Source organism: Ranitomeya imitator, chromosome 1, assembly GCF_032444005.1.
Source record: "Ranitomeya imitator isolate aRanImi1 chromosome 1, aRanImi1.pri, whole genome shotgun sequence".
Taxonomy (NCBI): domain Eukaryota; kingdom Metazoa; phylum Chordata; class Amphibia; order Anura; family Dendrobatidae; genus Ranitomeya; species Ranitomeya imitator.
In genome coordinates, this window is record NC_091282.1 from 752,596,243 (window position 1) to 752,617,403 (window position 21,161).

The 21,161-nt window shown below is 46.0% G+C and overlaps 2 protein-coding genes across 2 annotated transcripts in view; one reads left to right on the plus strand and one right to left on the minus strand.

Moving 5' to 3' along the window:
* Positions 1-21,161, plus strand: part of FANCM (FA complementation group M) — a 156,125-nt gene that overhangs the window by 52,023 nt on the left and 82,941 nt on the right. The window lies entirely within an intron of this gene.
* The window catches only part of LOC138645549 (heme-binding protein 1-like), a 74,023-nt gene that overhangs the window by 39,317 nt on the left and 13,545 nt on the right, over positions 1-21,161 (minus strand). The window contains exons 2-4 of the mRNA XM_069734947.1: positions 9,501-9,592; positions 823-964; positions 475-658 (exon numbers count right to left, since the gene is read on the minus strand). Of these exons, the coding sequence (XP_069591048.1) occupies positions 475-658; positions 823-964; positions 9,501-9,592 (418 nt within the window). The remainder of the gene's footprint in view (positions 1-474; positions 659-822; positions 965-9,500; positions 9,593-21,161) is intronic.

The following is a 21,161-nucleotide window of genomic DNA, read 5'->3' on the forward strand; positions in this document are numbered from 1 at the left end:
AAGATCCTACCCCAATATGCAGTAGGTTTAATAATAATATTAGCAAATACCTCCAATTAGAAATGTAGTATAGTTCTGATTAGCTATGTCGGTGACTCCTTGTACAGGGCATTGTAGTAGTTTAGGTATCCATAGTTATGACCACTAACAACTAACTGTCACTATGAGTGGTCATAGCCATGGATACCTAAGCTACTGCAATGCCTTGGACATGGGGTCAGCGACATAGCTAATCAGAAGAACTATACTACATTTCTAATTGGAGGTATTTGCTAATATTATTACACCTACTGCATATTGGATAGGATCTTGGAGATAGGAATACCTTTTTAGGGCTTTTTCTAAAAGTTGTCAATCAATAATTGGATGTATTTGCTATTATTATTATTATTATTATTATTATTATTATTACATCTTCTAATTAATGTGATAGGGTCTTGGAGATGGGAATACCCCTTTAAGTAGCAACTGTACCTAGAGAAGACAATGGTTGCTGGCCACTCCTCGATGATGATTTCCTGGTCGGTTGGTTCAGGCGGATCATCTTGAAGATGGTTCGGGATATAATAAGCCACAGTCACTGAGCGCGTGAGGCCAGTCCGCAGTTCGTCGGTGTGCACCGTTGTCAGGATTGGGATAGTCATGCCCAGGTACGTGCCTAGGAGCAAAAGATTACAGCCAGGGTAATGGGGAAGAAGGAGGATATAGGATGGCAAGTGGCCGTCTGTCCGCAGAACTGGGATATGTGGGGGAATGGAGTGGTGGAAGCCCCATAACAAAGACCCACTCGCAGTGTTACCCCCACGGCAGGAGACTTCTTACCTGTGGAGTTCTGTTCACAGATGTATCTCATGAGCTTCATGAACCCCATGCATATACTCTGCTCATACCGCTCCTCTTTCATCTTGATACATGCCCACTTGGCTTTTCCATACTGTCTTTTCTCGTATATCACTTCTCCGCACTGTTGGGGGAAAAAAAACGGCAAAAAATGATCTGGCCTGCTGTAGTAATATGGCTGCTGCTTCTGCAGGGCTGGACATAGCGTGCATGGGGGGATGGCAAGCAGTCAGGTTGTTTTTTTTGTTTTTTTTTTTCCCTGAGGAGGGGGGGGTCTTCAGTTAAGGGACTCAACTTGCACATAATAGAGGCCAAAGTGATTGTTTTGCCCACCAAAGATGCGCCATTAAGCTGATTGTGTCAAGACCACCCCTTTCTAATACACCCTATTAGGACGTCATGCTCTTGCACCATGTAAAGGGGTTTTCCACTGGAACTCTATGGCTGCCGGGAGCCAAATCCTCCTCCCCTAATCTGATATTAAAGGGGTTGTCTGGAAGAGGGCATCATTGGAGAAACGTCTGATGCGTCTGTCTTGTGACTGCTGCCGCCATGCTGTGAATTCCAGATGGGGCAGTCGCCGTTTTCGTAGTCGTTACAGACCTCCGGAGCGGCCAGTGCTGGATCTGCGGGTGGGGGCCACTGGAAATTGAGTATTATTCTTGATTAATAATTTTACTGTCAGACGTCTCCATTTATTGACCTACCCGAAGTATTCATTGTACATTGTAAGCTCTCACAAGCAGGGTCGTCTTATTTTGCTTTAATTATTGTTAATGTTGTTACCTATGACTGTTGTATTTGAAACTGTTAAACTGTAAAGCGCTGCGGAATATGTTGGCGCTATATAAATAAAGATTATTATTATTATAGGCCATTAATGTCAAAGTTGCAGACAACCCCTTTAAATGTCTTTTCTTTCATATTCTTATAAATCTTACATTTTCCAATCTCGTTGGAGGACCCTACAGATTAATCATATGGGGTCATCTAAAGACGCTTCAGCATTGGAGAGAGCATTGCCGATAAGGTTGCAACTCCACATACTTGCAGGAATTGGGCGGCACGATCAGCAGGTATGGAGCACGTGTCCTGGTCGTTGGACTAGGTCATGAAACAAGTGCATGATACCTGCTGACCAATGCGGAAGTGGGCGGCTCTGGAAAACCCCCTTAATGGGAAATGTGTAATGCCTAATTACTCCTGTGGGGGAGCTGTAGGTAAAATGAGATGAGAGCGTCCGCCCCTGAAACTTGTGATCAGAACAACCTGTGATATGAGGGTCCCTTCATCTAGTGTTGCCCTCCTTTTTATCGTCCGTCAGGAGCCTGTTCAGCCGCTCTGTATAATCCTGTTTTCTCGTTATCGGATTCATTTTACTTATCGCAAATGCAGACTAATGCCAACATTAGACTTTTGTTTTTTTCATTATGAAATTATTTGTTCTAAATGTTTTCATCAATATTTTTTGTTTATAAAATCCCTTTTCCGTTACCTGATTTTTTTATATAATGGGCTGGTGTTTATTCAGTTTGCAGTTATGGTGCAATTTTTAACAACATTTTACAAAATTGCAGCTTATCAGATATATATATATAGAAAAGTTAATCAAGCTGCTGCAAATAGACCAACTATGTGTTTTAGAAAAATATGCAGAAAACTGGCGGCACTTGTTCCTTGCCGCACTATGGCCATGGGCTTGTGCGTTACAGCACAGGGAGGATGGACGACTTTTCATTTGTGGCACTGTCATAGTCACGGCATGTCTTTCCTTGTGGTACTCCGACATTGGGTTGGGAGTGCTTGTGTTTTATGGCATTACCAAATTATACCATTGCCGGGGCTTGTTTACTTTTGCCCTTTTGCAGGCTCTAGGTTGGGAGGGGCTTGCCCTTTACGGCCCCAGGTTGGGAGGGGCTTGCGCTTCGTGGCCCTTAGTTGGGAGGGGCTTGTGCTTCGTGGCCTTTAGTTGGGAGGGGCTTGCGCTTCGTGGCCCGGGTTGGGAGGGGCTTGCGCTTTTGCTGGCTCTGGGTTGGGAGGGGCTTGCTTGCCCTTTTGCGTGCTCTGGGTTGGGAGGGGCTTGCTTGCCCTTTTGCGTGCTCTGGGTTGGGAGGGGCTTGCCCTTTTGCGGGCTCTGGGTTGGGAGGGGCTTGCCCTTTTGCGGGCTCTGGGTTGGGAGGGGCTTGCAGTCTTTAGGATCCGGGTTGGGAGGGGCTTGTGTTCATGGTTTACACCACTAAATTACTGTGGGAGTTTTGCACATTATTCCAATGAGGACTTGTATGTACAATTGTTGTTTTTTTTTTTTTTTTTTTTTTACATGATTATTTCTTGTATATGCAAATTGCCTCTTCTGAGAAAAAGAGGACTTAAACTCTATAGCGCCACCTGTTGGAAGTAGCGATCCTACAAGTCACAATCAACCCTTTAACGAGTCGTGCAATATGACTTAGGATAAAAGCCAAATCAGTATCTCAATTCGCAGACACGGTGTTTTGGGCTGTTGGCGCTCTTGATAAGGATTATAAGGGATGTCTAAGCACGTGATCACTTGTGACCACTTCTTGTCTTTAATGTCCTCTTATCAGTTCTTAGATTTAGGGTACCGTCACACAGTGCAATTTTCATCGCTACAACGGTACGATCCGTGACGCTCCAGCATCGTAACAATATCGCTCCAGCGTCGTAGACTGCTGTCAATCTACGACGCTGGAGCGATAATATCATGACGTATGTGCGATGTAGAAGCCGTTGGTTACTATGCGCACATCGTATACGATATATGTTACACCATGCGATCATGCCGCCACAGCGGGACGCTAGACGACGAAAGAAAGTTTCAAACGATCTGCTACGACGTACGATTCTCAGCGGGGTCCCTGATCGCAGGAGCGTGTCAGACACTGCGATATCGTAACTATATCGCTCGAACGTCACGAATCGTGCCGTCGTAGCGATCAAAATTGCACTGTGTGACGGTACCCTTAGATGCAGGGTCTTATGTACTGACAAGGTACATGCAGGAATATTTAGTTTGTGAGGTCGGTGGGGCGCCCCTGTCACTTGACCTACAAACAAGGTTTCTCTTTAGGAAAACAAGGCGGGCAGTCAGCCCAGAGTTAGAGACTGATAATCTGATTTCCTGTCTTAACCCCTTAGCGACCGCCGATACGCCTTTTAACGGCGGCCGCTAAGGGTACTTAAACCACAGCGCCATTAATTAACGGCGCTGTGGAAAAAGTGTATAGCGCCCCCCACAGGCCGATTTTCTCCGGGGTCTCGGCTGCCGAGGGTAGCCGAGACCCCAGAGAACATGATTCGGGGGGTTTTTAACCCTCCCCGCATTTGCGATCGCCGGTAATTAACCGTTTACCGGCGATCGCAAAAAAAAAAAAAAAAAAAAAAAAAAAGCGATCTCTTTTTAATTTCTCTGTCCTCCGATGTGATCGCACATCGGAGGACAGAGAAAAGGGGTCCCAGGTGGCCCCCCAATACTCACCTAGCTCCCCCGATGCTCCTCGTGTCTCCCGGTGGGCGCCGCCATCTTCACAATGGCGGGCGCATGCGCAGTGCGCCCGCCGGCCGGCACCGGGAGAATCTTTGGGGTCTCGGCTGCCTGGGGTAGCCGAGACCCCAAAGAGCATGATCGGGGGTCGGTTTTAGCGACCCCTGTTTTGCGATCGCCGGTAATTAACTGTTTACCGGCGACCGCAAAAAAAAAAAAAGTAAAGTGTAATTCTCTGTCCTCTGATGTGATCGCACATCAGAGGACAGAGAAATAGGGGGATTCGGGGACCCTAGCATACTCACCTAGGTCCCTGGATCCTCTTGCTGCTCCTCCTGGCCGCCGGCAGAAGAACATGGCGGACGCATGCCCAGTGCGCCCGCCATCTGTCTCCATCTGCCGGCCGGCAGGAGAACAGCGGTTAGGGGTAGGGTTAGGGTTAGGGTTAGGGGTGGGGTTAGGGTTAGGGTTAGGTTAGGGGTAGGGTTAGGGGTAGGGTTAGGGGTAGGGTTAGGTTAGGGGTAGGGTTACGGCTAGGGTTAGGTTAGGGGTAGGGTTAGGTTAGGGTTAGGGGTAGGGTTAGGTTAGGGGTAGGGTTGGGGCTAAATTTAGGGTTAGGGTTGGGGCTAAATTTAGGGTTAGGCTTCTTTCACACTTACGTCGGTACGGGGCCGTCGCAATGCGTCGGCCCGACATACCGACGCACGTTGTGAAAATTGTGCACAACGTGAGCAGCAGCTGTAGTTTTTCAACGCATCCGCTGCCCAATCTATGTCCTGGGGAGGAGGGGGCGGAGTTACGGCCACGCATGCGCGGTCAGAAATGGCGGATGCGACGTACAAAAAAACGTTTCATTGAACGTTTTTTTGTGCCGACGCTCCGCCAAAACACAACTGATCCAGTGCACGACTGACGCGACGTGTGGCCATCCGTCACGATCCGTCGGCAATACTATGGGCAAAAAACGCATCCTGCGGGCACATTTGCAGGATCCGTTTCTTGTCCAAAACGACGGATTGCGACGGAATGCCAAACGACGCAAGTGTGAAAGTAGCCCTAGGGCTAGGGTTAGGGTTGGGGCTAAAGTTAGGGCTAGGGTTGGGGCTAAAGTTAGGGTTAGAGCTGGGATTAGGTTTAGGGTTTGGATTAGGGTTGGTATTAGGGTTAGGGTTGGCATTAGGGTTACGCTTGGGATTAGGGTTAGGTTTGGGATTAGGGTTAAGGTTAGGGTTGTGATTAGGGGTGTATTGGGATTAGGGTTAGGTTTGAGGTTAGGGTTGAGATTAGGATTAGGGGTGTGTTGGATTTAGGGTTTTGATTAGGGTTATGGTTAGGGTTAACATTAGGGTTGTTTTGGGGTAAGGGTTGTGATTATGGTTAGGGTTAGTGATTAGTATTATGGATCAGGTTGGGATTAGGGTTAGGGGTTGGAGCTAGAATTGGGGGGTTTCCACTGTTTAGGTACATCAGGGGGTCTCCAAACACGACAGCCAATTTTGCGCTCAAAAAGTCAAATGGTGCTCCCTCCCTTCTGAGCTCTGCCGTGCGCCCAAACAGTGGGTTACCCCCACATATGGGGCATCAGCGTACTCGGGATAAATTGGACAACAACTTCTGGGGTCCAATTTCTCTTGTTACCCTTGTGAAAATAAAAACTTGGGGGCTACAAAATCTTTTTTGTGAAAAAAAAAAATATTTTTTATTTTCACGACTCTGCATTCTAAACTTCTGTGAAGCACTTGGGCATTCAAAGTTCTCACCACACATCTAGATAAGTTCCTTGGGGGGTCTAGTTTCCAAAATGGGGTCACTTGTGGGGGGTTACTACAGTTTAGGTATATCAGGGGCTCTGCAATCGCAACATAATGCCCACAGACCATTCTATCAAAGTCTGCATTCCAAAAAGGCGCTCCTTCCCTTCCGAGCTCTGCCGTGCGCCCAAACAGTGGTTTACCCCCACATATGGCACATCAGCGTACTCGGGATAAATTGGACAACAACTATTGCAGTCCAATTTCTCCTGTTACCCTTGTGAAAATAAAAACTTGGGGGCTACAATATCTTTTTTGTGGAAAAAAAAAAATATTTTTTATTTTCACGGCTCTGCATTATAAACTTCTGTGAAGCACTTGGGCATTCAAGGTTCTCACCACACATCTAGATAAGTTCCATGGGGGGTCTAGTTTCCAAAATGGTGTCACTTGTGGGGGGTTTCCACTGTTTAGGCACATCAGGGGCTCTCCAAACGCGACATGGCGTCCAATCTCAATTCCAGCCAATTCTACATTGAAAAAGTAAAACGGCGCTCCTTCACTTCCAAGCTCTGCGGTGCGCCCAAACAGTGGTTTACCCTCACATATGGGGTATCGACGTATTCAGGAGAAATCGCACAACAACTTTTGTGGTCTAATTTCTCCTGTTACCCTTGTGAAAATAAGAATTTCTGGGCAAAAAGATCATTTTTGTGTAAACAAAAGCGATTTTTTTATTTTCACGGCTCTACGTTATAAACTTCTGTGAAGCACTTGGGGGTTCAAAGTGCTCGCCACACATCTAGATAAGTTCCTTAAGGGGTCTAGTTTCCAAAATGGTGTCACTTGTGGGGGGTTTCCACTGTTTAGGCACATCAGGGGCTCTCTAAACGTGACATGGCGTCCGATCTCAATTCCAGCCAATTCTGCATTGAAAAAGTCAAACGGCGCTCCTTCACTTCTAAGTTCTGCGGTGCGCCCTAACAGTGGTTTACCCCCACATATGGGGTATTGGCGTATTCAGGAGAAATTGCATAACAAAATTTATGGTTACATTTCTGTTTTTACACTTGTGAAAATAAAAAAAATGGTTCTGAATTAAGATGTTTGCAAAAAAAAGTTAAATGTTCATTTTTTCCTTCCACATTGTTTCAGTTCCTGTGAAGCACGTAAAGGGTTAATAAACTTCTTGAATGTGGTTTTGAGAACCTTGAGGGGTGTAGTTTTTAGAATGGTGTCACACTTCATTATTTTCTATCATATAGACCCCTCAAAATGACTTCAAATGTGATGTGGTCCCTAAAAAAAAATGGTGTTGTAAAAATGAGAAATTGCTGGTCAACTTTTAACCCTTATAACTCCCTAACAAAAAAAAATTTTGTTTCCAAAATTGTGCTGATGTAAAGTAGACATGTGGGAAATGTTATTTATTAACTATTTTTCGTGACATATCTCTCTGATTTAAGGGCATAAAAATACAAAGTTTGAAAATTGCAAAATTTTAAAAATTTTCGCCATATTTCCGTTTTTTTCATAAATAATCGCAAGTAATATCGAAGAAATGTTACCACTAACATGAAGTACAATATGTCACGAAAAAACAATCTCAGAATCAGCGGGATCCGTTGAAGCGTTCCAGAGTTATAACCTCATAAAGTGACAGTGGTCAGAATTGCAAAAATTGGCTCGGTCATTAAGTACCAAATTGGCTCTGTCACTAAGGGGTTAAGGTACCGTCACATTTAGCGACGCTGCAGCGATATAGACAACGATGCTGATCGCTGCAGCGTCGCTGTTTAGGTCGTTGTGTGGTCGCTGGAGAGCTGTCACACAGAGAGCTCTCCAGCGACCAACGATGCCGAAGTCCCTGGGTAACCAGGGTAAACATTGGGTTACTAAGCGCAGGGCCGCGCTTAGTAACCCGATGTTTACCCTGGTTACCATTGTAAAAGTAAAAAAAAAAAACACTACATACTTACATTCCGGTGTCTGTCACGTCCCCTGGCGTTAGCTTCCCGCACTGTGTAAGCGCCGGCCGGCCGGGGGACGTGACAGACACCGGAATGTGAGTATGTAGTGTTTGTTTTTTTTAACTTTTACAATGGTAACCAGGGTAAACATTGGGTTACTAAGCGCTGCCCTGCGCTTAGTAACCCGATATTTACCTTGGTTACCAGTGAACACATCGCTGGATCGGCGTCACACACGCCGATCCAGCGATGACAGCGGGTGATCAGCGACCAAAAAAAAGGTCCTGATCATTCCCAGCGACCAACGTTGGTCGCTGTCACGCATAACGATTTAGTTAACGATATCGTTGCTACATCACAAAAAGCAACGATATCGTTAACGAAATCGTTATGTGTGAAGGTACCTTTAAGGTACCGTCACACTCAGCAACTTTGCAAAGAGAACGACAACGATCCGTGACGTTGCAGCGTCCTGGATAGCGATCTCGTTGTGTTTGACACGCAGCAGCGATCTAGATCCCCCTGTGACATCGCTGGTCGGAGCTAGAAGTCCAGAACTTTATTTCGTCGTCAGGTCGGCGTGTATCGTCATGTTTGACAGCAAAAGCAACGATGCCAGCAACGTTTTACATGGAGCTAACAACCAGCGAGAACGATAAGTGAGTCGCCGTTACGTCACTGGATCACTCCTGCATCCTTCTGGAGCTGCTGTGTTTGACGTCTCTACAGCGACCTAAACAGCGATGCTCCAGCGATCGGCTCGTTGTCTATATCGCTGCAGCATCGCCGAGTGTGACGGTACCTTTAGACAAAAGTGCAGAAAAACACCACTAATGTATGCATAAATAGACACGTGGTACACTGGAATGCCATCATCCAATGATCCACAATGTGAAGGTCTGGCACAGAACTTTTTTTTTCCAAGAGTTTTTAACTCTTCCAAATTAGTCAATATACTTTTGTTATTATTTTCTGGAGATTATGTAGTTTATCACCTTCCCGCACCACGACCACGTACAGCTGCCTTGAGGAATTGGTGTGAGTTCAGGAGAGGTGTCTGTGTAATCTATAGCCAAAAACTACTGCAATGGCCGCGATTGGCGAAAACTCCTATCCTGAATGCTTAGTTGCTGCAATCCAGGGCAAATGCAGCATCTCCGTATTTAAGAGGAACCGTCAGAAGCATAGTCTCTGGTAATGATGTAAGGAAGGCTCTTTTATAATGCCTGGTGGGCAAACATTCAGGAAATCTAAAAATGGTACAAAGAATAGGAAATGACTCTTTATGACTCTTTGACTTTGAGACCAGTAAACCTTGTGCTACTATTTTCCACCATAGTGTATAGGACCTCCACCTGTATGATATTTATGATATCATGGGAGGATATTCCTTTTAACTTTTAGTGTTTTTTTTTTTTTTTAAATCCAAATTACCTTTTCTTTGCTGCTCAATAGCAGGAAGGGCACTTTCTGACGCTCCTCTGTCCGACCACTTCTTGTTAACTGTTGAATTGGCTCTGCCATCTCTGAAATGGTGGGGGAAAAAAGGATTAAGGGACATTTTTTTTTTTTTTTAAGTCCACAACACCTGTCCCCTTCATGAGTACATTATGGTCGTGTCTCATGCCGAAGTTTCTTACACCAGGAAGGAGGCGACAACTGCACTCGTTGAGCTGCGATTTACTTTTCATGCAGTAATATGTTACAGTGTAAGGTTTTTTCTTAAGGGTTTAATTGATCTTTGTACTTTCAGACATCATAATATGATAAATAGACAATCTGCGAGTCACATGTTGTCTTAACCCCCCAAAAACTACTCTGAAGTGTCTGCTATTAGGAGTCTCTTCTATATATCTTTCTGTTCACTGCTTGTTTTATGACATAATTTGTCTGGAGGAGCAAAGATGTTAAGACTGATTACAGGAAGTCGGGGCGGGTCCTTGTATTTCTACAGGAAGTGGGGGCGGGTCCTTATCTTTCTACAGGAAGTGGGGGCGGGTCCTTATCTTTCTACAGGAAGTGGGGGTGGGTCCTTGTCTTTGTATAGGAAGTAGGGACGGGTCCTTGTTTTTCTACAGGAAGTGGGGGCGGGTCCTTGTTGTTCTACAGGAACTAGGGCGGGTCCTTGTCTTTCTACAGGAACTGGGGCAGGTCCTTGTCTTTGTATAAGAAGTAGTGACGGGTCCTTGTTTTTCTACAGGAAGTGGGGGTGGGTCCTTGTCTTTGTATAGGAAGTGGGGGCGGGTCCTTGTCTTTCTACAGGAAGTGGGGGCGGGTCCTTGTCTTTGTACAGGAAGTGGGGGGCGGTCCTTGTCTTTCTACAGGAAGTGGGGGTAGGTCCTTGTCTTTGTATAGGAAGAGGAAGCGGGCCCTTGTGCAGGAAGTGGGGGCGGGTCCTTGTGCAGGAAGTGGGGGAGGGTCCTTGTTGTGCAGGAAGTGGGGGAGGGTCCTTGTCGTACAGGACATGAGGGCGGGTCCTTGTCTTTTTACAGGTCGTGAGGGCGGGTCTCCTTGTCTTTCTACATGAAGTGCAGGCAGGTCCTTGCCTTCTACAGGAAGTGGGGGGTGAGTCTTTGTCTTTCTACAATACATGGGGCGGGTCCTTGTCTTTTTCTAAATGAAGTGGGGGCAGGTCCTTGTCTCTACATGAAGTGGCGGTAGGTTTTTTACTACAGGAATTTAGGACGTTCCTTTGACTCTATGGGAAGTAAAAGGCGAGTCTTTGTACACACTGGGTTTGCCTTTTGTCTCTCAATTCCTGCTGTCTAACTGCATAGTCCAGCTTTCGGTTCTGGCAAGTCTTTGGTCAATGGCAGCAGCAAAGATGTAAATTGAAGAATGTTCAAACACCAATAGTGCTGGCAGAATACACATGACGGAGAAGAACTGCCCACTGAAAAACAGTGAATGACAGAGCAGAAGAATTTAGACCGCTCCATTTGTTTGATAACTTTTTGCACACCGTTTTCTTTTTTTTCTCTAGATCGCGGTAATTTAATAAACTGCACACAGTAATTATTTTTCCTCCAGCCGCTGCCAGGAACATCCTAAGACTGAGAGCAGCTAATCTCATTGAGATATTCAGGTCATGTCGGCATTAAGTGCTGCCTAATAACCGGAGTGTTTCATCTGATTCACAGAACTTAACCACTTCCAGCGTTGTAGTAATTTCTTACTATTAAACGCTGCAGATGTCACAGGATCATAACTTCCGGCAGCCACGTACAGGAACCTAGGCTTCTTGGGAATTAAATGAGTCAGATTGCCGCCTTAAGGGTCGTGCATGACTGGGATGCTTTTTTTAAAAAATTCAATTATTAACAACTTAGCAATCAGTTTACACTAACACATTAGACTAAAGTCGGCTGAACCCTAAGATTTTGACGGGATGCTCTGAAATGGCAGTATGAAGGGCTCCCGTGTATCCACCCAACAGATGGATGTCGGGGAGAGATGGATCTGGCCTTTGGAATTTCCACAGCCGGAAATTTTTGTTCAGAGATAATCTGCTAGTAAGAGGGACCTGCATCGTCCTCCTTTCTTTTTAGTCTTCCAACATGGACAGCGTGTGACCGCTGCAGCTTATCATGCGTTGGAGGCCACCGATTTTCAAGACTGGCCAACCAACTAATGTGCATGGTGGTCCTCACTCTGCTGAGTTCCGATATCGGGAGTAATGATCGGGCTGTTGATGTTAAAAAATTGTCATTTCCTTCTTGTGGTTGGTTTCCTTTTTTTCTTAAGACAAATTTTGTACGAACCGCGATGCAGAGACTGGCCACTGGGCTCCTGACCTGTAGAGTTCAGGCTAGGAGACACGCAGTGCGTGCTTGAACCATGAAGCATAGACGTGTGAAATCAGCCTAAGGCCTAGTGCATTTCACGGTCTGTATAAGGACCTCAATGCCCGGACTGATCGCAAGGCTCCCAACTCTAATCATTACAGATGAGGCTGAAAGTTTTGGTCAGGAGATTGACCCGCCAATAGACCTTATAAGAATACATGCACGCTCCTGCAAGCTGAGAATACATGTGTATTAGGAGAGGTGGGTTTCTGCTCTGTGGAAAATGCATCACTTTATAGAAGAAATAATGAATAGGCAAAAAAATAATACAAATACCTAATATAAAAAATAGAGATATTTGTGTGTCGTATGGTCTTTAAGGGTTCTGAAAAGAATCTTTCAGATGCCCTTAGGCGCGTTTTGGATATCCAACCACTTCTCAACTCACCCCTCAAACCTCACTATTGAGATTTATACAACCAAATTAATTACAAGTTCTACTTACAGGAATCTGTCTGCAGAATTTTGCTATTCACTACGTGAGCAGCTTAATATAGGGCAGGAGAGCCTGATTTCAGCTATGTGTATTTATTAGGCTGTGTGCTGTGATTTCAATACACTTAGTGTTTTATCAGCTGGAGATTATAACTTTCTGACTAGGTGTCAAGTGCAAGCCAGTCCGGCTAATCGGTGTAATCCTGCCCCCACCACTGATTGGCAGTTTCCTGTTTACACTGTGCATTGTTAGCCAATCAGGGGTTTGGGCGGGGTTATATCCAGTTCCAGAAGTCTTAGCTCTGCAACATCAGATAAAACGGATTTCATCAAAACTGCACCAATCAGCCCAATCAGTGATACATCGCTGGAATCAGGCTTTCTTGTCCTAGATTATGCTGCTCTCAGATTACATGGCTAAAACCTGCTGACAGATTCCCTTTAAAGCATCTTACGAGCCTCTGGAAACCCCTTGTTTTTTTAATTAAGTGTTTGTAGAACTGTAAATCTCTTCATATGTGTCAAGTATCTTCAATCTCATGCAGGATGCACAGTTTCTATGTCTGTGTTTTATGTATATTATTTTTTACTTTTTTACTCTCCCGCTGTATGCCCCAGAGATTTCTAGAAATCTGGGTGAATACGTGCGTTCGAGATGTGACTGGTTAAAGTAAAGAAATCCTTGTCTGCACCCTCGAGCAAGTCTCATATTTTATGTCCCCCTCTCGGATGCTGATCATGGCCCTTTGTTGGTTGCCTCCTGGGCATAGGACGGGTCATACAGCTCCGAAGAGACTAAGATTACTGATCCTGTGATTTTCCTGTAGGGCTCACTATGGGACATCCATATATTTTATAAAATCACGACTTCCTTTGTTTTCACTCCCCCGGCCATTTCTTTCAGTACCTGAGGGTTCACTTGGAACTTTTGAACATGGTCCACAAACCCCAAAACATAATGTAAGGGCCAGCGGTGCCCATACACAGAATATGAATTGTGGACAAAATAAGGCCCCCTTCACATGTTTCTGGTAGATATGGCATCCATTTTTTTTTTTTTTTATGGATACCACACGTATCCATTATATCGTATGGGGCTGTATTACAATAGAGGAAATTTTGTGGGTATCATCCGCGCTGCTGTACAAAAGTCAATCCAGGCGTGTAGAAAGTGAAGGATGGTTTTATTTCCTCAACGCGTTCGAAGTCCACAGGAGATATCAGCGCGGATGATGTCCACAAAATTTGCTCTATTGTAATACTATCATTCGGTCATTTGTTTGACCTGTGGATCCGCTGCTGTTAACTCGGATGAGTCTATATGCTTGATATCGTGTAATATCAGGTCAGTGCAAACTGATTAAAAAACCTTGTATAATCATTGGATAAGACCCTACTGGCGCTTTTCTCTCCTGTAGCGTATCCTATGGGGCTGCTCACATGTCCGTGTTTTTACACAAACCATGTGTCGTGGGGGCTGATTGTGGGATGTGCTGGTTCTTTTAGCAGATTGAGATCCCCAACTTATAGGATATCTTCACCCCGAGAGACATTGTCGTCCTGTTCATTATCGCGATTTTACCTTTTTTGGAAATGAAACGTGACGTGTATACTACCATCCCTTGAACTGTTAATAAGTTGGAGGGGTTCTGCCGGCCTTACAGGGATGTGAGTGAATGTGTTATGTTCGTCCATTCTCTGAAACGTTGTAAATATATCTTCCGTAGATCAGATGAATACAAACCCCCAATATTCATCACCGATCACTGGCACCAAACCGTTTGGATGCAATTGTCCAGTTTTCTTTGATCATAGGAAGCTTTTTCATGGGGAAACACACTTCTGTGCGTAAACAAATCTCAGCCTCGTATGTTTACCAGAGAATCTCCTGTTAAATTACCTGGGCACCTCAGAGGCTGCTGCTTCAAAGGAGATGAGGTGTTTCTCTTTCTTTCCTTTCTTTCTCTCCTTTCTTCCTTTCTTTTTCACTCTCTCGCTTTTTCGCGCTCTCTCTCTCAAATTCAGATGAGCTTTATTGGCAGAAGTAAGTACATGTTAGCATTGCCAAAGCAAATGGTAAAAATAGGGGGACGGGGGTAGGGGGACATATAGAGGACCAGAATATATCTGGCTTCTTTTAGAGGATAGGGGCATGTCCAGGTTGGGTCTCGGAATCCATGACCTATCAGGCACTTTAGTCGGGAGATAGGGATGTGTCTATGGTGGGGTATAGAGGTCCATGACATATCAGGCTCCTCTTAGTCTGTGGCAGACACTGACATATTCCGCCGCTATGGCTGCTGCACTTTACTCTTCCCCCAGTATTATCGGCAGTTTCTCTTCCTCCTCCATGGAGGTGAAGTCTGAGAAGAGATCAGACAGTCTCTTGAAGTGAGTGTCCCTCACTGCGGAGTATTTGGGGCACCTCAGCAGGATGAGGGCCTCATCCTCCACAGCCTCCTGGGGGCAGTGCTGGCAGAGTCTGCTCTCTTGGGGCTTGTAGTTCTGTAGGTGCTGCCCGGATTTGATGAGTAGGCTGTGTGTGCTCAGTCTGTACCGGCACAGGATCTGTCGCTCTTTGGGGTTTTCTAATTTCTCTAGATATGGGGGCCAGTTCGTACTCCCTCTGTAGGTTCTGGTATATCATCAGTTTCTGGCATTTGTTTGTCATTCCTCCAGATCCTGAGATATTCCTCTTTGACTTTATGTACCATGTTCCCCGGATTTCGCCTTTTGTCAGGCCATGTAGGTCGATGGCTTGGTCAGGCTGGCTTTGGGTACTTTGTGTTGAGAGGCGTCCTGGTGTAGGAAGGCTTTGTGATGGTAGGAGCTGGGACTACTACTTTGTAGATGAGCCGTGAATGACAGCACCTTCTTCTGGATTGCAAAGTGTAGTGGTAATCTGCTCGGCAGGCCCTGTTTGATGTTCTCTGATGGAGAAGATGCTTGCAGAATTCTAGGTGGAATATTTCAGTCAGCCCAGCGTCCTACTTTGACTAGTTTGGGTATGAGACTGGGCCCCAGACCTCACTGCCGTACAGAAGGATTGGGGCAATGATGGAGTCAAAGATTTTTAGCCAGACGGTTACTGGTGCCTTGAGATGGTACAGACGTCTTCTGATGGTGAAGGCTTTGGATGCCTTGTCTTTCAGTAACTCTATGGCTTGCTTGAAGCTCCCCAACTGGCTCAGTTCTAGACCCAGGTAGGTGTACTTGTTGGTTACTGTAAGTGGTAGGTAGGATGGCCAGTACGTTTCTGCTTTCTTTTCTGGAACACCATGATATTTGTTTTCTGGTTGATTGGCAGTGCCCATGTGCTGCTGAAGGTCTCTAGCTTTTCAGATGATCTTGGAGGCCTTTCTCAGTTGGTGATAACGGCACGAGGTCATCAGCATACAGCAGAAATTTCACCTGGGTGTCATGGAGGGTGAGTCCTGGTGCTGAGGAGGACTCTAGGGCCACCACTAGCTCATTGATGTAGATGTTAAAGAGCGTTGGACTGAGGCTGCAGCCCTGTCTCACTCCTTGGCTCTGTTGGACATAGGCCGTCCGCCTTCCGTTGACCCTCACGCTGCAACTGTTCTCAGTATAGGAGCTTTGGATGACATCATATGTTTTGCCTCCTATTCCGCTCCCCAACAGTTTTAGGAATAGTCCTGGGTGCCACACTGAGTCAAAGGCCTTCTTGAAGTCTACAAAACAGGCGTATATCTTCCCGTTCTTTGTATTGTGGACATGGCTCTTGGTGAGGCTGTGCAGAGTGTAGATGTGGTCTGTGGTGCGGTGGTTCGGCATGATCTCTGCTTGGCTCTTGCTGAGGACGTTGTGCTCAGTGAGGAAGGTGAGGATCCTCTTGTTCAAGATGCAGTTGAAGAGTTTTGCCTAGGTTGCTGCGGACACATATCCCCGGTAGTTTGCTGGGTCGTACTTGTCCCCGTTTGTGAATAGGGGTTATGAGGCCTTGGTTCCAGTTTTTGTGGGAAGCAGCCAGCCCACAGTACGATATTAAATAGTTTTGTTATAGCAGCCTGAATGTCTGGAGGGCTGTATTTTAGCATTTCTGGGAGTATCCCATCTGGACCACTGGCTTTTTTACCTTTTTATCCTTGTGATCCTTTGTTATTTCTGTCAGTGTGATTGGTGAATCCAGAGGATTTTGGAAATCTTTGAACTTTTTCCTCCATATCTTTCAGTTTTTTCACAAGCTCTTTTTGTGCCGGGTTCAGGTCTTCACTTGGGATGTCTTTGTAAAGGTCCTTGAAATATTGGAGCCATATGTTGCTGCTCTGGGTGTGGAGGCTGTTGCTTTTCTGGTTGGATCCAAGGGGATTTCACAGTTCCCAAAATTTGTTGTCTGCAAGAGCATCTTGGAGTTAAAGGAGTTTGGTGAAGATGTAGTTTTGCTTTTTCCTTCTGAGGATGGCTTTGTAATTTCATTGTATGGTGTGGTAGGCTTCTCACAGAGTGGGGTCATTTGGGTCTCTGTGTTTTTTATTTGAGGCCATTCTTGGGGCCTTCCGTATGATCTTACATTCTTTGTGAAAGGCTTGGTTCACATTGCGTCAAGGCAGTCCATTGGACTACGTTACACCGCGGCATAAACGCGGTGTAACTTAGTCCGTTACGGCCGCCATTGACTGCAATGTCGGACGCATCGCTAGCGCACGCCCTCAATGGGCGTGCGCTAGGGATGTGCCGTCACTGAGTGACGGACCTGGAGACGCGGGCTGCAGCGTTTCCGGGTCCGTCACTGCTAGCGCAGATAGAGCTAGCAGCTGCTCTATCTGCGCTAGCGCCATTGAACGCCGGCACTTGCGCTAGCAGCAGCCCGTTAGCGTATGTGCTGAACAGGCTGCTGCTAGCGCAGTGTGAACCCAGCCAAACCAGTTGTTGGGATTTTGTTTACTTGGCCTCTTGTTGATGCTTGTTTTTAGGTCGGACAGTTCTGCCATGGCATAGAGAATGTCGTTAAGGTCTCTTACCGCTAGGTGTACTCCTTCTGGGTTAAGTCTATACACGTTATTATGGAAGCGTTGGAGTTTCTCCTTGATCTTTGGTCTGTTGATGGCATCTTTATATTTTGGGGCTGAGAGCTTGAACCATTTGAAGGATGGTGTCAATTTAAAGAGGCCGCTCCTTTGCGGGGTTTGTGAGGGTGATTTGTTTGTGGATATGATGTATAGGAGCAGTTGGTTGTGGTCTAACAGGTGTGTTTGTGGGGTGACTACAAGGGCGCCAATATTTGTAGGGTCCATATCTGTGATGGCATAGTCTATCACACTGCTGCCCACATGGGAGTTTAGGGTATGTCTTCCCAATGAGTCTCCCTTGGTGCAGCCATTGAGGATACGAAGTCCAAGGCTTCGGCATAGGTTCAACAGTGTTCTGCCGCTTTTATTAACTGGGCAGTCATAGCTGTTCCTGTCAGTGTGCACTGGGTTGTCACAGTCGGTATCTGCTCCAAATATATACAGTAGATGTTTCCATTAGTGGTAAGTTGTCTCTTTCCCTTTCCGTTCTTGCGTTGAGGTCTCCGTAGATGAGAACGTTGCCCAGAGTCTGGAAGTGGGCAGCTTCAGTCTTTAGGGTCTCAAAGCTGTCTGGGTTGAATTATGGAGACTGGAGAATCTACGTACGCTGCACAGAGGTAGACGTCGGCCCGGGAGGTGAGGATGAAGCGGTTTATTCTTATCCAGATGTGGCTGCCTCCTCTCTTCACTGCTCTGATATGTTCATGGAGCTTCTCTTTGTACCAGACTAATATTCCTCCTGAGCTCCGGCCCTGTTTTATGTTTTGTTTTTTCAGGGCGGAGACAGAGAATTCCCTGTATCCGGTGGGGACATAGGATTCATTATTTGCCTTAGGCCGGGGTCACACTTGCGAGTGTGATGTGAGAAACTCGCACATCGCACTACTGCCGGCACTTTGGACCGGAGCGTGCGGCTGCATAGAAATACATACAGCCGTACGCTCCGGTCCGAGTGCCGGCGGCAGTGCCGGATATTGATGCGAAAGACTCGCGCAAGTTTTTGGCATTACCCTCGCAAGTGTGACCCCGGCCTTAGTCCATGTTTCAAGGAGGTTCTGCATATTAATGTTTTTCAGTCTTTGTTTTAAGTTTGGGTTGTTTGTCTTGCATCTGAAGGCTGAAGTGTTCAGGCCCTGGATGTTCCAGCTACTGATGATTATGGCTGACCTTGTGTAGCTGTATACCTTTTTAATGGGCTGCCTTGCATAGGACATCTTGGATTGCTGACTGCTGACCTTGTTGTAGGCAATTGATCCAGAGTTGCATGAGTTTCTTGCACATGGAGCTGAGCATGGTCTTTATTTCTGCCAGGTTGCTGCCCTGCTTCACTCTGTGTGAGGTGGGTGGTGTCTCGTATCATGAGATCATTTAGCGCCTGTCGCTCTTTACAAGAGAACAGCGGAAAACCTCCACCAGGAGAAGCCGAATGGAGCTGCAGGTTGCAGAAGCGATCCTCCACTTCCTTCAAGTCTGTGACACTTCCCAAAATAGCAGAACGCAGCATTTGGACAAGTTCAATGTGCGGCACTGTGCATGTGCAATCGGACGTTTACTTCAACCTCTTATAGTTGCTGCAGCCAGGGAAGAGCCATGCAACACTGGAAATGGTGGAAAACGTCAAACAGGAGGCGCTGATTGTTGAGGCAGGCCTCTCGTATGTAATACCAATCAACCTTAAACAGCCATGCACAGCACCTGGCCAGGATTGTATGGTCTCTGTGAATACAATGGCATTGCACATGCGCAGTAACGCCGTGCCATGTTTTTGAGCCACGATCTAGTTGCCAGGCGTGATTAGAGAATTCAAGTCTTGTCTAACGATTAGTGGGACCCATGCCAATCTAAAAATGGTGTCCTTTCAGGCAGATGACTGACATGTTGCCTAGACTTGAATACCTACTTAAGATTATTTGCTCAAAGTTGAAATCCTATTTCTTCTAATCAAAGATTGTGTTTAAGTTATTTTATTCTGGTAATTGCCTTTATAGGTCTTTTCCATACTGGGAAATTACATGATTGATTAGCTCTAAAAGCAGAAAAGCTGCCGCTGGTCTGCCTTCCTTCTCACAAGGAGCCTCTTGAAAATTGCACCTCCTGTGGATGCAGAAATGGCTTTAACGCTCCAAGATTTGGCGGTTCTGGAGTTGCCTCCTGAATATTATGCAGGGTTTATACGGGAGTCATGTGTATTGGAGAATTCCTGCACGTTCATCACTAAACCCCTTGTTGATGGGTCCTCAGCCGTCTGTGATTATGTATCCCGTCCCACACCATGCTGTGGGACAAGCTATAGATCCGTTCTCGCTCACATCTGATCTTCTGGTAGGAGGAGGCTCAATGGGTTGTTCCCCAAAAATCCTGGTGGGGTGAATTATTATAGTCCATGAAACAAAGCTGATCTTGGATAAATCGGGGCCGACCAAAGATTGTCACCCTGTCTATACACCAACAAAAAAATATGCCGTTTACTTTTCGGACCTTGTGGAACTGCCACCATCTGCTTTTGAGTTGATTCAGTTCAGGTTTCATGATTTATGGATCACGATCTAGATGACACCAATACAATAACATTTGCTCCCCATAGCTAAGATATAATTGCATTGAGAGGGAGTCACTCTTGTGTTAATGACTGTCGTCCCCAAAAGGACTTTACAGATTCCCATGCTCTCTAAGCCTGAAAATGCCTGTCTCTTTGATTAGTCCTACCACCATTCGCTATGGCTCGCCACGGCGTCCACCGTTATGACTTTGGTATTGCACAACCAAAGTTGGTGACTACTCGGCACTTGGTAGGAACTAATACCCCAGTCCAAAGGCTATGTGACCTGCGCACATCAGCCACCCTAGCTGAAGTGGGCACTACAGTTGTCCAGGACAGGTTGTGGTGGTAGTAGTATTTGGGTTCTACATGGCAGTATTCGTATTTGGGCTGCATGGGCTCGGCTTTGGCAATCGGACTCAGCGTTGGTAATCGGGCTCCGCGTTCGTATCTGGCCTCGGCGTGTTTCAGCATTGCAGTCTCGGCAGCTATATGGAAGTATTTGGCCAATGTACGGCATTGTTATCTGGAACAATGTGTCACTGACCTCCGATATGGAGGCAGTAAAAGGAAGCACATTAGGTACAGTGATTACACATATTTAGTGTGATAGGTGGAGGGTCGCCTTAAAGACATGGGCATTTTACAATTTAGGGTAGCGCTCTTCAACAGGGGGCACTAGAGAGTAAGCTTTCTTTCCCAGGGAGCATCTCTTGACCCATTAGTCTCCCTGGGCCCATTTGGTTTGGTGGTCTCTATAAGGAGAATCAGTGCCCCTTTCATATAAAGCCATGTACAGATTGCAGTGAATCTCATTGGTCCAGTCTAGGTGAAGTTGGTGAATGTTTGTTGAAAGCCGATACCTGACGTTCAGATCCTTCTAATGGCACTAAACCTTGTGAATAATTGATGGATAATTGATTATAGACTTTGGCACCCTTAAATAGCTATACATTAGTCCCGGGTATTGGGCATGTACTACAGCTATGCATGACTGTATGGAGATTGTGCATGTAATACGGGAAGATATAGCAGAGCTGAGCTGGTTATCCGTTCCATTGTGCCATTACAAGATAGGCTTGTTCTCTCTCCATGATCTGACCGTCCAATAATGCAGAATATTTGGTAATCCAGAGCCGCAGGAGTTGTACTCTAGGAGTGTGCACCCGCTCCCCCATATGACATACTGTACATTCCCAGGCCTGATGGATTCTCATTTCTCAGAGACCTCATCACTATAAGATTT